The 13,308-nt window shown below is 36.9% G+C and overlaps 1 protein-coding gene across 3 annotated transcripts in view; it reads left to right on the forward strand.

Moving 5' to 3' along the window:
- The window catches only part of SUZ12 (SUZ12 polycomb repressive complex 2 subunit), a 49,650-nt gene that overhangs the window by 24,541 nt on the left and 11,801 nt on the right, over window positions 1-13,308 (forward strand). For all 3 annotated transcript variants that reach the window (XM_045488033.1, XM_045488030.1, XM_045488031.1), the window contains 4 exons: window positions 877-970; window positions 7,343-7,448; window positions 10,726-10,903; window positions 12,877-12,968. In XM_045488033.1, coding sequence (XP_045343989.1) covers window positions 877-970; window positions 7,343-7,448; window positions 10,726-10,903; window positions 12,877-12,968 — 470 coding nt within the window. The remainder of the gene's footprint in view (window positions 1-876; window positions 971-7,342; window positions 7,449-10,725; window positions 10,904-12,876; window positions 12,969-13,308) is intronic.

A 13,308-nucleotide genomic window follows, 5' to 3' on the forward strand; every position in this document is an offset into this window, starting at 1 on the left:
AACTTTACTTTTCCAAGAAAGAAGTAGAAGTAAATTGCATGCATTCTAAAGGCATGGCCTTTATCTGCAAATCTTTTACAGTCTGATAAGATCATTAATCTTATGGTAGCTTGCCCTGGATCTTAAACTGTTGGCTATTGTGCTGTACTAGGTATTTAATCTGTAAAGTTCTCATTGTTCCATGACGAAACGTATTTCATGTAGTAAAAAAAATTAAACAGTGGATAGAGAAGACTGGTATTTCAAATTAGTCTCTCAGCAAACAGAATTTCATTCCCCGCCCCCCCCAGAATTTTATTGTGAAAAATTTCATACATACACAGCCATTGAAAGAGTTTATGTAGTGAACATCTAACTACCCACCGCTTAGATTCTGTAATTAAGATTTTACTGTATTTGCTTATCACATATCTATTCCTCTGTCTTCCCAACAGTTCTGAATCCACCTTTGAGGGAATCATTCAACCAAAATATAGGTGCTGAGGATACAAAGATTAAAACATCCAGTTCTGTCTTCCAAAAGGTCACAAAAACTGACCTAAGAGTACAGAGATATAAATAATTGTAGCAAAATGATGAGTGGTATAATAGAGGTACATGTGAAGTTTAGTGGAGAAGCACCTTGGGAGAAATAATCTTTGAGTCTTGAAGTATCCTTTGAAGTTCTTGAAAAATAATGATAAATGAGGATTTTTTTCTCCTTGCCTAGTAAGGACATACACATATGGTAAAACATAAAATTGAAGAGTGTAAATCTGGATACTGTATCACAACTTAATCGTAATTTATACGTAATTTGGGATAAGGGACCATATACCATAAATATGACATTTTTGTTTGAATATGTGATTCATGAGAAATGTTTGTGAAATACAGATGTCAATGAAGAACTTCCAGCTAGAAGAAAACGAAATCGTGAAGATGGGGAAAAGACATTTGTTGCACAAATGACAGTATTTGATAAAAACAGGTAATGTTGATGGACAAGTGAGGTTCCCATAATGTTCTAGAATGTTTTTATTCTCAAGCATAATATAGTGTGATATTTCTCTGCCAAATTTCTCTTTATTCTTAAAAATGAAAAAATGTGTAAATACTGAATTTTTCTCTTTGTCACATAGAAAGCAATAAACACAGACGAGTTGTTACTGGAATGGCTCAGTTAAGATTGTGTATTAGGCATGTATTTTCTGAGTGTCCCTTCTTTGTCAGGCACTGTTCTAGGTTAGTGAAAAGGCAAAAGAAAAAAAAAAAGAAAAAATCCCTCCCTTCATGGAGCTTAACTTCTAGTGGAGAAAACAGACACCACTGCCCCCAAAATTCTGTCAACTAATGTCACTTAGTGATGAGTGTTAAGTGGTTGTTTTATAGAGAAAGCCTCTAGGAGAAGGTAATATTTGAACAGAAATCTGAGGGGCGCCTGGGTGGCGCAGTCGGTTAAGCGTCCGACTTTAGCCGGGTCACGATCTCGCGGTCCGTGAGTTTGAGGCCCGCGTCAGGCTCTGGGCTGATGGCTCAGAGCCTGGAGCCTGTTTCCGATTCTGTGTCTCCCTCTCTCTCTGCCCCTCCCCCGTTCATGCTCTGTCTCTCTCTGTCCCAAAAATAAATAAACGTTGAAAAATTCCTGTAGAGATAAGGAAGAAATCTGTGTGTCATCATGTAGCTCTATGTGCATTTGGCACAGGGTAGCAAAGATGACCTGGATTTGTCATCGTCTCTGCAGTTTTCATTGGGGAGGGAAGCATCTTAGTGCCAGTGAAAGAAGATCTAGGAAACAAAGGCGGCATTTTTTTTTAATGTTTTTATTTTATTTTTATTATTTTGAGAGAGACTGAGCAGGGGCGGGGCAGAGAGAGAGAGAGGGAGACACAGAATCTGAAGCAGGTTCCCGGTTTTGAGTTGTCAGCCCAGAGCCCAACAAGGGGCTTGAACTCCCAGACCATGAGATTGTGACCTGAGCCCAAGTCGGACGCTTAACCGACTGAGCCACCAGTAGCATTCTTTTTTGACCCAGTTGGAGAATGGAACCTGTAATGTGCCATGAGTTCTTATTTCAGGCTGCTTGCCAGTGGTTAACACAGTTCACTAATAGGTATAGGAGAAAGAGCCAAGGACAGCAACTAGTACATTCTCCCTACTCTTTAAAAAGTACTAGCTTGTTGCTTTTTGTGATCACTTGTTAGCCACCAGGTAAAGAAAGTCACGAGGCCTTTAATAGAAAAGTAAAGATGGTTAGGAAAAATGCCATAAGTTCTGGTTACTGTATTAGAATAAATCACTTAACATCACTATTAGAATATATCACTTAATATTAAAACAATATAGTGTCTTTGTGAAGTTTAACTTACGACTTAAAGATTTATTTTTTAATGTTTATTTTTGAGAGAGAGAATGCAGGGGAGAGGCAGAGAGAGAGGGAGACAGAGGATCTGAAGCTGGCTCTGCGCTGACAGTAGAGAGCCTGATGTGGGGCTTGAACTCACAAACTATGAGATCACCTGAGCCAAAGTCAGACGTTTAACCCACTGAGCCTGCCTGGCACCCCATGAGTTAGAGATTTAAATGGAAAACAACAGAAACAAATGTTCTAGGAGATAGTAGTTATATCAGTGGGAGAAGCAAGTAGGATGCAGCACAGTGGGCTTTGTTGGTGTTGGTCAGTGTTCTATTTTAGGCAGCACGGGGTGTGTGTGTGTGTGTGCGCGTGCCTTTTAAAATTCTTTCTACCTTATATATGTATTAACACATTCCTTTTACTTATGAAATACTGCCTTTTTTTTAAAGTTTATTTTTAAGAGAGAGAGTGCACGTGTGAGCAAGTGAAGGGCCGAGAGAGAGGGGGACAGAGTATCAGAAGTGGGCTCTGCGCTGACAGCAGAGCAGAGCCTGATGTGGGGCTCGAATTCACAAACTATAAGATAATGACCTGAGCCAAAGTCAGATGCTCAACCGACTGAGGCACCCCTGAAATACTGCTTTCTGTTTAATAAATAAAAGTACCAAAAAGAAAACACAGAATTTTCCCCCCACTTATATTGAAAATTTCTTTTTTTTTTCTTTTTCTTTTTTTTTTTTTGTAATGATTTTATTTTTGAGTAATCTCTACACCCTATGTGGGACTTGAACTCGCGACCTTGAGATCAAGCATTGCATGTTCTTCCCTACTGAGCTAGCCAGGCGCCCCATTATGAAAATTTCTGAACTATGAAAAAGTTGAACAATAAATATCATTAATACCCACATAACCCTTCACTGTTAACATCAGTTGTTAACGTTTTACCTTTGCTTTATTTGTGAATGTGTATTTTATTCTTGTGCTTAACCGTTTAAAAGTTAGTTTGTGACAACTCTACTTTCATTCCTCACTCCTAAAGTATGTATGCATCTCCTGGAAACAAGGATGGTTCCTTCATAACCACAATACATCTGTCATACTCAGGAATTTTAATACTCTTCCCAGCTGACCACAATAATGCCCCCCCATAGCTATTCCCCCTCTCCCACCCCGCCCCCAGTCAAGGGTTGTGATCTGTGAGCTAGTTGTTAATTGCCATATCTATTCAGTCTCCTTCAGTTTGGGATAGTTCTTCAACCCTTTTTCTTTTTTCTGTTCTTTCTGCCTTTGCTACACTTTCTACTGTTAATTATAATTCGTATTACGTTGTTGTACATGGAAGTATAGGTGACACATGATACTCCTTTCGGGGATACAACTAGTAATTCCAACATAGTGATTTGACAATTCTGTACATTTTGCAGGGTTTCCAATAAGTGTAGTCACCGTCTGTCACCATAGAAGGTTATTACGGTGTTACTATGTTCCCTATGTCGTACTTCTCATCCCTGTGACTTATTTATTTTATAACTGGAAGTTTGTACCTCCTACTCTCCTTCACTTCTTTTTTTTTTTTTTTTAAGTTTGTTTATTTATTTATTTTGAGAGAGAGCACACATGTGTGTACAAGTGGAAGAAGGGCAGAGAAAAAGAATCCCAGGCAGGCTCAGCACAGAGCCCAATGCAGGGCTCAGTCTCACACGCCATGAGATCTTGACCTGAGCTGAAATCAAGAGTTGGACGCTTAACTGACTGATCCACCCAGGAGTCCTGCTTTCACCTATTTTGTTTATCCCCCACACCCCTCCCCTCTGGCAACCACTAGTTTGTTTTCTGTTTATGCACCTGTGTCCTTTCTCTTTTTGTTGTTTATCTGTGATACTTTTTAAAGTACAGGCCTGTAGTTTTGCAAAACGTCTCTCGTCTCTCGGTTTGGACTTTTGTGATATGTCCTTATAATTACATTCAGGTTAAACATTTTGGGCAGGAACATTGAATGGTGATGTGTTCTTTGTGTATATCACAGGCACAGGTAAAATTAGGTTTGGTCACTTGGTTAAGGTGGTGTTCATAGTATTTCTCTAATGTAATAGTACCTTTTCCTTTAATTAATAATAGGTAATCTCGGGGCATCTGGGTGGCTCAGTCAGTTAAGCGTCTGACTTTGGCTCAGGTCATGATCTCACAGTTTATGAGTTCAAGCCCCACATCGGGCTCTGTGCTGACAGCTCAGAGCCTGGAGCCTGCTTCAGATTCTGTGTCCCCCCCCTCTCTCTGCCCCTCCCCCACGTGTGTGTGTGTGTGTGTGTGTGTGTGTGTGTGCGTGCGTGCGCGTGCATGTGCACGCCTCAAAAATAAACATTAAAAAAAATTTTAAATAGGTAATTTCTGTGGTAATATGTGAAACTGGTAAATGTCCATTTTCTCCCCAACAGCCTTTTACCCAACAGTTTAGCATCCCTTGATGATTCTTCCTTGAAAAAATTATTCTTTAAAAAAGAATTTTTTCATTTTGCTTGTTGTAGAGAGCGTGAGCAGGGGAGAAGACAAAGGGAGAGAGAGAGAATCCCAAGCAGGTTCCATGCTCAGAGTGGAGCCCAGTGGCAGGGCTTGATCCTGTAACTCTGGTGTCATGACCCAAGCTGACATTAAGAGTCGATGCTTAACCACCTGAGCCACCCAGGCGTGCCTGAAAAAATTATTCTTAGGACAGTTGCCAAATTTTAACATTCTATTATTTCTTTCATGTTTATTGGCATTTTTTAAATGACATAGAAGAGCATTCTTCCCCTCAACTTATTTATTTATTTAAAAAAAAAATTTTTTTTTTTTAACGTTTATTTATTTTTGGGACAGAGAGAGACAGAGCATGAACGGGGGAGGGGCAGAGAGAGAGAGGGAGACACAGAATCGGAAACAGGCTCCAGGCTCTGAGCCATCAGCCCAGAGCCCGACGCGGGGCTGGAACTCACGGACCGCGAGATCGTGACCTGGCTGAAGTCGGACGCTTAACCGACTGCGCCACCCAGGCGCCCCTCAACTTATTTTTTTAATCAGTATGTTTTCTTAATCAGTAACAAATACCATTTTTAGTACGTCTGTTTTAATCTAGCCATTGGTTATTCATTTTAATGTCCAAATTGTCCCAAATTTAGTCAGGAGGAGGCCCTCCCAACAGGGTCCTATATGTCTTTTTTACTTTTATTTATTTTTTTGTTAGTTTTTCCTAATTTTTTGAATAGTAAGATATTTCAGGCTTACATTTTCCCTCTCTACTTCTGCTCTGGAATTGGCCACTTCAAGGAGTTTCGATCCCTTTTAGTGGAGGAAAAGTACTTTACACACCAAGATGTGAGGAGTTAGATGTATAAAAATTCTTCTTATAATCTCAGAGAAGTTAAAGTCTCCTTAAAGAATGACTACAGTTTAAAAGCCATAGAGAAAAAGTATGAAATAGTGACCAAATTAAAAACTTACTCTGAAAACAAAGAGGTTGTCACAAGCTAAGTCAAAAACGACAAGAGGAAAGTAATTTCAACTCATACTATAGAGTATGGCTGTTTCACAGCACAATAGAAGAATGAGCAAAGGATAAAGATGTTTACAAAACAATATATGTGGTTCTTAAACATTTAAAAGATAAGACATCTGAATATAAAAGTACACTGAGATGTCATTTTTTCACTTACCAGTTTGGCAGAGATCAAAAAACTGATAAAGCACTGTTGATGAGGCTGTGGGAAAAAAGGGCCTCCTCATGCATTACAGGTAGGAGAGTAAATTGGATTGTAGCTATCAAATGTGCAACTATAAAATAGGATATTTTGTAGCCATGTAAACGCATGAGGGAAGCTTCGTTTCAGTTTAGAAGTATGTGAATGTATTACCTATTCAAATAAATAAAAATAGTTTTGTAAAATACTAAGTTAAATAGCTTTGCTGATGTACTGTCAAAGAATAAATACAAGGAGCATAGCATAAAGACAAAAACTGTTAAGTCTCAAAATCATTTGGTGTTAAGATCAGACTTAGACTACCTGGGTTCAGTTGCTAGCTCTGTCTACTTCCTGTGTCATCTTAAGGCAAACTACTTAATCTTTCGGTGCCTCAGTTTCCTCTTCTGAAAAGCAGAGTAATCTACTTTATGGAGTTGGGAAGGTTAAATGAAACGTTAAGTCTTTAAAATAGTGCCTGGCACATAGTAAGCACTCAATAAATGTTAGCTGTTATCATCTAACAGAATTTTCCCAAGACTGACGAATAGAAGCCAGATTGTTGCTGTATACAATGAATTATTGAGCATGGTTGAAGAATGGTGTTTAGGGTAGTAGTGTTACCAGTGATTAAGGTATGGAAAAAAATATATATAAACCTTACATACACACACATACATGTACACACACATTAAAACTACACTGTGAATATGGGCATTAATTATTTGTTTCAGTTGGTATTTCATTCATCCATTCATGAAATGTTTATTGAGCACCTATATGTGCCAGGTGCCCCCAGGATCGTGTAGTTATCAGAGTCATAATCATCAAGTTTATTGGTCATGATGAATGAAAGTGAAGAATTCTAGTTCAGATATTTTCAATAGTTAGAAATAACAGAGGCATAATTCTTAGTGGTTCCCTAAGGCAAGTATTGTAACACTGTTGTTACCCTATTTTTTTAAAAGTATAAAGCTTACACTTATGCTTTATACTTAATGTTTAAAATTTACCAAGTTTTGAGACTTGAGGCATGTATTATACTTTAAATGTTTAAATTTATATCTGACTAGCTACAATAACGAAACAATTCTCTAGTAATAATAGTTATTAGTGCAAATCATTAAAATTGCTTTTGTCAGGAGTGGAGAGTAGGTATATTTCAAAAGCTTGTTGGGTATGTAAGCTAGTTTATAAATTTAATAAATGCTTTTTAGTATAAATCTAAAGATGTAGATTTGTGTACTTACAGTAATACACAGGTTACTTTAAAGTGTATGTGTTTGTCTAACAGGCGCTTACAGCTTTTAGATGGGGAATATGAAGTAGCCATGCAGGAAATGGAAGAATGTCCAATAAGCAAGAAAAGAGCAACATGGGAGACTATTCTTGATGGGAAGGTATGGAATACTTAGAAGGTGGAGCACGTTATAGTTACGAACTCCCATTTTTTTAATCGATGTGTTCTTTCCCAAATGCAAATTCTTGTTGGAAGTAACAAGTTCTTTGTTTTTATACCTTAAAATACACAAAGTAAAAGTTACCTAGTCAGAGTATTAAAGGAAGGCACTGTCCTTGGAGCCAGACGGCCAGGTTCAAATCTCCATTCCAAACTGTGTGGCGTTCTGGCAAATTATTTAATCTTTTGTGTCTCAGTTCTCTCATCTGTAAAATGAGGCATAGAATTGATGTTTAATGAAATAATGAAATATGCTTACCACTGTGCCTGGCATAAAATAAGTGCTCAATAAATGTTAACTATTTTAAATCCCATTCATAGTAACAGCAGGCAACATATGATGACCAATTTATCAAGAACTTAGATGAACCATACTTAAAGTAACTTTTCTAAGAGACTAAAAAGAATAAATAACATTTCTTGGGTAGGCAGACTCAACAAAATAATGATGTCGTTTGTTTCTAAACATGTTAGGTCAATGTGCTATCATGAGCAAAATCTCAGCAGTTTATTAAGTCTGAAAATTAGTCTCAAGTTAAAATAAAACAATTTATAATAATACTAAGGAAAACTGTGGAAGTTTTCTGAGAACGTTTACTTAATAAATAGTAGAACATAGTATAAAGGTAAAAAAAACCCCAAATTGTATGGTATAATAAACAGGAATAGAAGTGCTGATTACTGAAGCATAGTTTTAAAAGTTTCATGTACATTTGGACTTTAATCTGTGACAAAATTAGTATTAAATCTGTGTGGGAAAGATGGACTGTTCATTAATTGTGACAAAACTGGTCTCTAACCATTTGGAAATAAACACAGACCTAATAAATTCCAGAAGTCTCATAAATGAAATGTAAAAACTAACACTACGTAACTGCAGAAAAAAATGGTAAATATTAATATAATCTTAGTGTGAAGAAAGCCATTGTATGTATGATGCAAAAGCTAGAAAGCATAAAATAACTAAAGGTGGATCATTTCTAAAACTGCAAAAATCTAAAGTTTAAGACAACGATAGGCTGGGGAAAATGTAATATACAAAAAGCTAGTATTAAGAATGTGTAATTTTATAAATCAACCAGAAAAAAGATAAGCTATCTAATTAGAAAAATGGGTAAAGAACAATCAGGCAGTTCTTAGGGCAGCAAATATAGATGGCTAGCAAGCTTTTAAAAAGATATTCAACCTTATTAGCATTCAAAGACACATAAAATCAGAGATCTTATTTTAACTACTAGTTTGACAATTAAAAAGATTGACAGTTTCTAGTTGGAGGTGTGAGGACACATATTCTCAAATAATGCTTTAATGTAAGAGTAAGTTGGGACACCCTTACTGGAGGGCAGACTGGCAATATGGATGACATTTTAGATTGTGTATGTAGGCATTAGCAATTAAGTCCAGTTACTCAATTTTGTCACAAGGTGTAGTAACTGGTTAACTGATAAGTTGTAGGTAACAGGTCCTGGCAAAATTTTTAAATAATGAGAAATTGGAAGTACCTTAAATCTACAAAGTTAGACATAAAAAGAACAATACTTTGATAGGATTTCCATGGTATTTAATTTTTACTTAATAGTATACATATTCCTACTTTTTCTAAAATTAATAGTGGTTACCTCTAAGTGACGGAATTTTAAATTTTTATTTTTTTATGCTTATCTACAGTGTTTGAATTTCATGCAAGTGTTCATTATGTTTTAAGTTTCTTTAAAGTTCTTATTCACAAGAAAATAAGAATTATATATATATGAGTTGATGGTTTTTCCCAAGAAATTAAAGCAATATGAAATGAGCATCCTTCTAAAATTGGAACATTTAGATTTGGTTCTAACTTTTAAAAGTGTTGTGGTATTCTTTTAAATAAATGTCCCATAATTTACTACACCAATGCTATTTTAATGGGTAATTCAGTTATCTTAAATTTTTTTTTACATTTTCACAAATGTTGTGGTAAATATACTAGTACATGTATCTTTATGCGTTGTAAGTATATTTACAAGATAAATACCTAGATACAGACTTAACTGTTTTAAAACTAGTTTATAAAAGCACACTTACTTCATTCCTGTCTAAAATTACAGTTTTAAGAGGACTGTTTGTAATAAAGATGTAGGAGGTTAGGCTTGTATGGCAGTAAAATATACAGGAGCCCACTGAAGGTTTCTATGGAATAAAATGAAAGTAGTCTTTCAGAAGATTATTTGGTCTCCTATATATGAATTGAGAGGTAAAAAGTAGAAGCAGGAGAGCAGGTGAGATACTGTAGTAAAAAGGTAATAAGGATCTATACTTGGTGATTATGTAAGAGAACCAAAAAGAAAAATATGGTCAAATGTAATTCTAAAGTTTTTAGCTTAGGATCACTAGTAGAATGACAATGCTGGGAACAAAAATAATTATGCCTGGGAAGGAGAGAAAATAGATTCACATCTAAACATATTTTTGGTTCAAGGTGACATTGATGTCATCCAAGCAGTAGCGTCTCAGAGGCAGTTGGAGATATATGGGGTTAGACCTCAAGCACAAAGAATTGAGGATCAGTTTGGGATCATCAGCCTAACAGGCAAATCCTTGACGATAGGTGAGAGATTAGGGCAGATGGCTAAATGTTAGCTGGGAATTAAGGGAGACCAGAAGGGTCGTTTTATAAATGATTTGAGGTTGAGGAGGAAGGCTGATAGTTCCGGGTCCCAAAACCCAAACAAGAGAAACAAGGACAGCTATCATTGAAGCTGAAGAAGTCCAGGAAAATTTACAAATTGCCATAATCGTTCAGTTTACAAAAAGAAAGTAGTTTGTCATCTAACAGAGGTTGCAAACTGGCAGGCTTTGGTTACCACGGTTTTTTTTTGTTGCCTTTAAAGCCATATTCCATTGATTGCCAACATGTAAAAATAGGAAGATTTCCCACGCAAACTTGGATTTCTGACTTTTGAAAAAAATCTGAAAATGTGATGGTACTGGGCTTGTGTTTGCACATCGCAACAGTTCATCTGTTGCTGTTAAGTGGCTCTTTGTACACAACCTGAGCACTCCAGTACTACAGTCTGTACAGCGCCACGGATTTGCTTTATCTGCCTGGCCATCTCTGTAGGCATTTAGGTTTTCAAATCCACGTTAATTTATCATAATAAATATTGGGAGGCTTTTTTTCTCCCCTATGATTTCTTTCATTATATGGAATCTTCACTCCTCTCCTATGCTTTGTTTTTTAGAGGCTGCCTCCATTTGAAACATTTTCTCAGGGACCTACATTGCAGTTCACTCTTCGTTGGACAGGAGAGACCAATGATAAATCTACAGCTCCTATTGCCAAGCCTCTTGCCACTAGAAATTCAGAGAGTCTTCATCAAGAAAACAAGCCTGGTTCAGTTAAACCTACTCAGACTATAGGTAAGAAAACATTGCTGTCAAAATAACACTTTGCATAGGTTCCTGGCTGGCTCAGTCAGAAGAGCATGCAACTCTGGATTGTGAATTTGAGCCCCAAGTTGGATGTAGAGATTACCAAAAATAAATAAACTGTAAAAAAATTACAAAATAATGCTTTACAGAGTTAGGACTTGGCTTCGGATTAATTTGTTTGCCTTTTGTGCTAATAATTATTCTTTTAGAAATCTCAGCAGTTCTTTATGTTTTCTGCCAGATATGTCTGAGAATTTTGTGGCTCTTGTTTTTAATGTTAAAAGCCTGATAGAACATATAGTATATATATATGCCATGTGTTATGGAACGCCTCCAGATGAGGTCTAGAGATAGCCTCATGTCTATTTAGAACACGTTTTTCCAGTAAATACATTTCTCAGAAGCTCATGAGAAAAACAATTAGTTTTTCTAACTTTTTAGATTTTGGAACTGCAGCTATATTAAGGGTTTTGGAACTGTATGCTTTTTATAATTCATGTAAAGATTTGTATATGTTATAGAACTGAATTCAGTATTTCAGAGTGTTTTCACAGTTCTAGGTGTGGATCATCATAATTTGAATTTTATCAGGTTAAATTTATTTATTTATTTGTAATGTTTATTTATTTTTGAGAGCGCACAAGCAGGGAAGGGGCAGAGAGAGGGAGAACACAGAATCTGAAGCAGGCTCCAGGCTCTTGAGCTGTCAGCACAGAGCCTGACGTGGGGCTCAGCCTCTTGAATGGTGAGATCATGACCTGAGCTGAAGTCAGAGGCTTATTAACTGAATGAACCACTCAAGGTGCCCCTTTACCAGGTTAAATTTTGCAGTCAATTTTTAGAGGAAAAACTCTTCTAAATGAAGTTAATTCTGCTGAGTTAAGGCCCAGGTGCAGTGTTCTGTCATCTTGTACCTGCCTGATAGGAACACTGTCCTTGATTGAGAGCATCTATGTGTTTTTGTCTAAGTCTGTTAATTTTTTTTTATTTTTATTTTTTTCAACGTTTATTTATTTTTGGGACAGAGAGAGACAGAGCATGAACGGGGGAGGGGCAGAGAGAGAGGGAGACACAGAATCGGAAACAGGCTCCAGGCTCTGAGCCATCAGCCCAGAGCCCGACACGGGGCTCGAACTCACGGACCGCGAGATCGTGACCTGGCTGAAGTCGGACGCTTAACCGACTGCGCCACCCAGGCGCCCCTAAGTCTGTTTAAAGAAGACAGAAGGTGTAGGACAGTTGTCTTTGACATTGACCCCTCATGTCCATTTATGGTGTGCAAGTTACTGTTAGAGTCCAAGAGATGTAAGAAGTGGCCTGTGTCAGGGCAAAGATTTCCCAAGTAAATTGTGGTCTGGGTACTTCTGAAAACACTCTGTGGCCAGTCTGCTAGGTAAAGAGTTTCAAAGAAACTGAGAAAAAAAAGTTTCATACAAAATTGTACACATGAAATTGTTCTGTCAGGGAAAATAAAAACATTTTAAGTCTGTAAAGAAATAGAACAAAATTATTGATGGCCATTATCTTTGGATTTGCAATGAAATTAATACAATCATTTTTAATTTAATTTTTGTTAAACTAACACTTAGTGGAAGTCTGCTCACTGCTGTGCATTGAAAATACAAAGACCAGTCAGAACCACACTCTGACCTTCAGAGTGCTTAAAATACTGTAGTGACTACATATAATTATTTGGGGTACTTTTATAATGGTTTAGAATATAAGAGGTGGTTTTTAAAGGGGAAAAAATGGCTCCTGCCAGTAAAGACCTTAACTGATTAGGGGTGCTGGTTAAGGAGATTGTTCCTATAATCATCACATGAGGATGAGAACAAAAAGCGTTTTAAGTACCATAAGTAAAATTCTTTGAAACCTTTCATGTTTAATTATTTTCACAAGATGCATTATTTCACTTTTTATAAGCAGGTATTTGCATTAAATATAAAAGTATGTATTTTCAGCTGTTAAAGAATCCTTGAATACAGACCTACAAACAAGAAAAGAAAAAGATACTTCAAACGAAAACCGACAAAAATTAAGAATATTTTATCAGGTAAACATCTGGCCCTTCATTTTTATTTATTTTTTTTTTTTTAATTTTTTTTTTTCAACGTTTATTTATTTTTGGGACAGAGAGAGACAGAGCATGAACGGGGGAGGGGCAGAGAGAGAGGGAGACACAGAATCAGAAACAGGCTCCAGGCTCTGAGCCATCAGCCCAGAGCCCGACGCGGGGCTCGAACCCACGGACCGCGAGATCGTGACCTGGCTGAAGTCGGTCGCTTAACCGACTGCGCCACCCAGGCGCCCCTGGCCCTTCATTTTTAAGTAATCATGAAAAACCTTTGTTTTGCACATCATGTCTGGAATATTTTGCATATTTAAATGAAAGA

The sequence above is a fragment of the Leopardus geoffroyi genome, chromosome E1, assembly GCF_018350155.1.
Source record: "Leopardus geoffroyi isolate Oge1 chromosome E1, O.geoffroyi_Oge1_pat1.0, whole genome shotgun sequence".
Lineage (NCBI taxonomy): Eukaryota > Metazoa > Chordata > Mammalia > Carnivora > Felidae > Leopardus > Leopardus geoffroyi.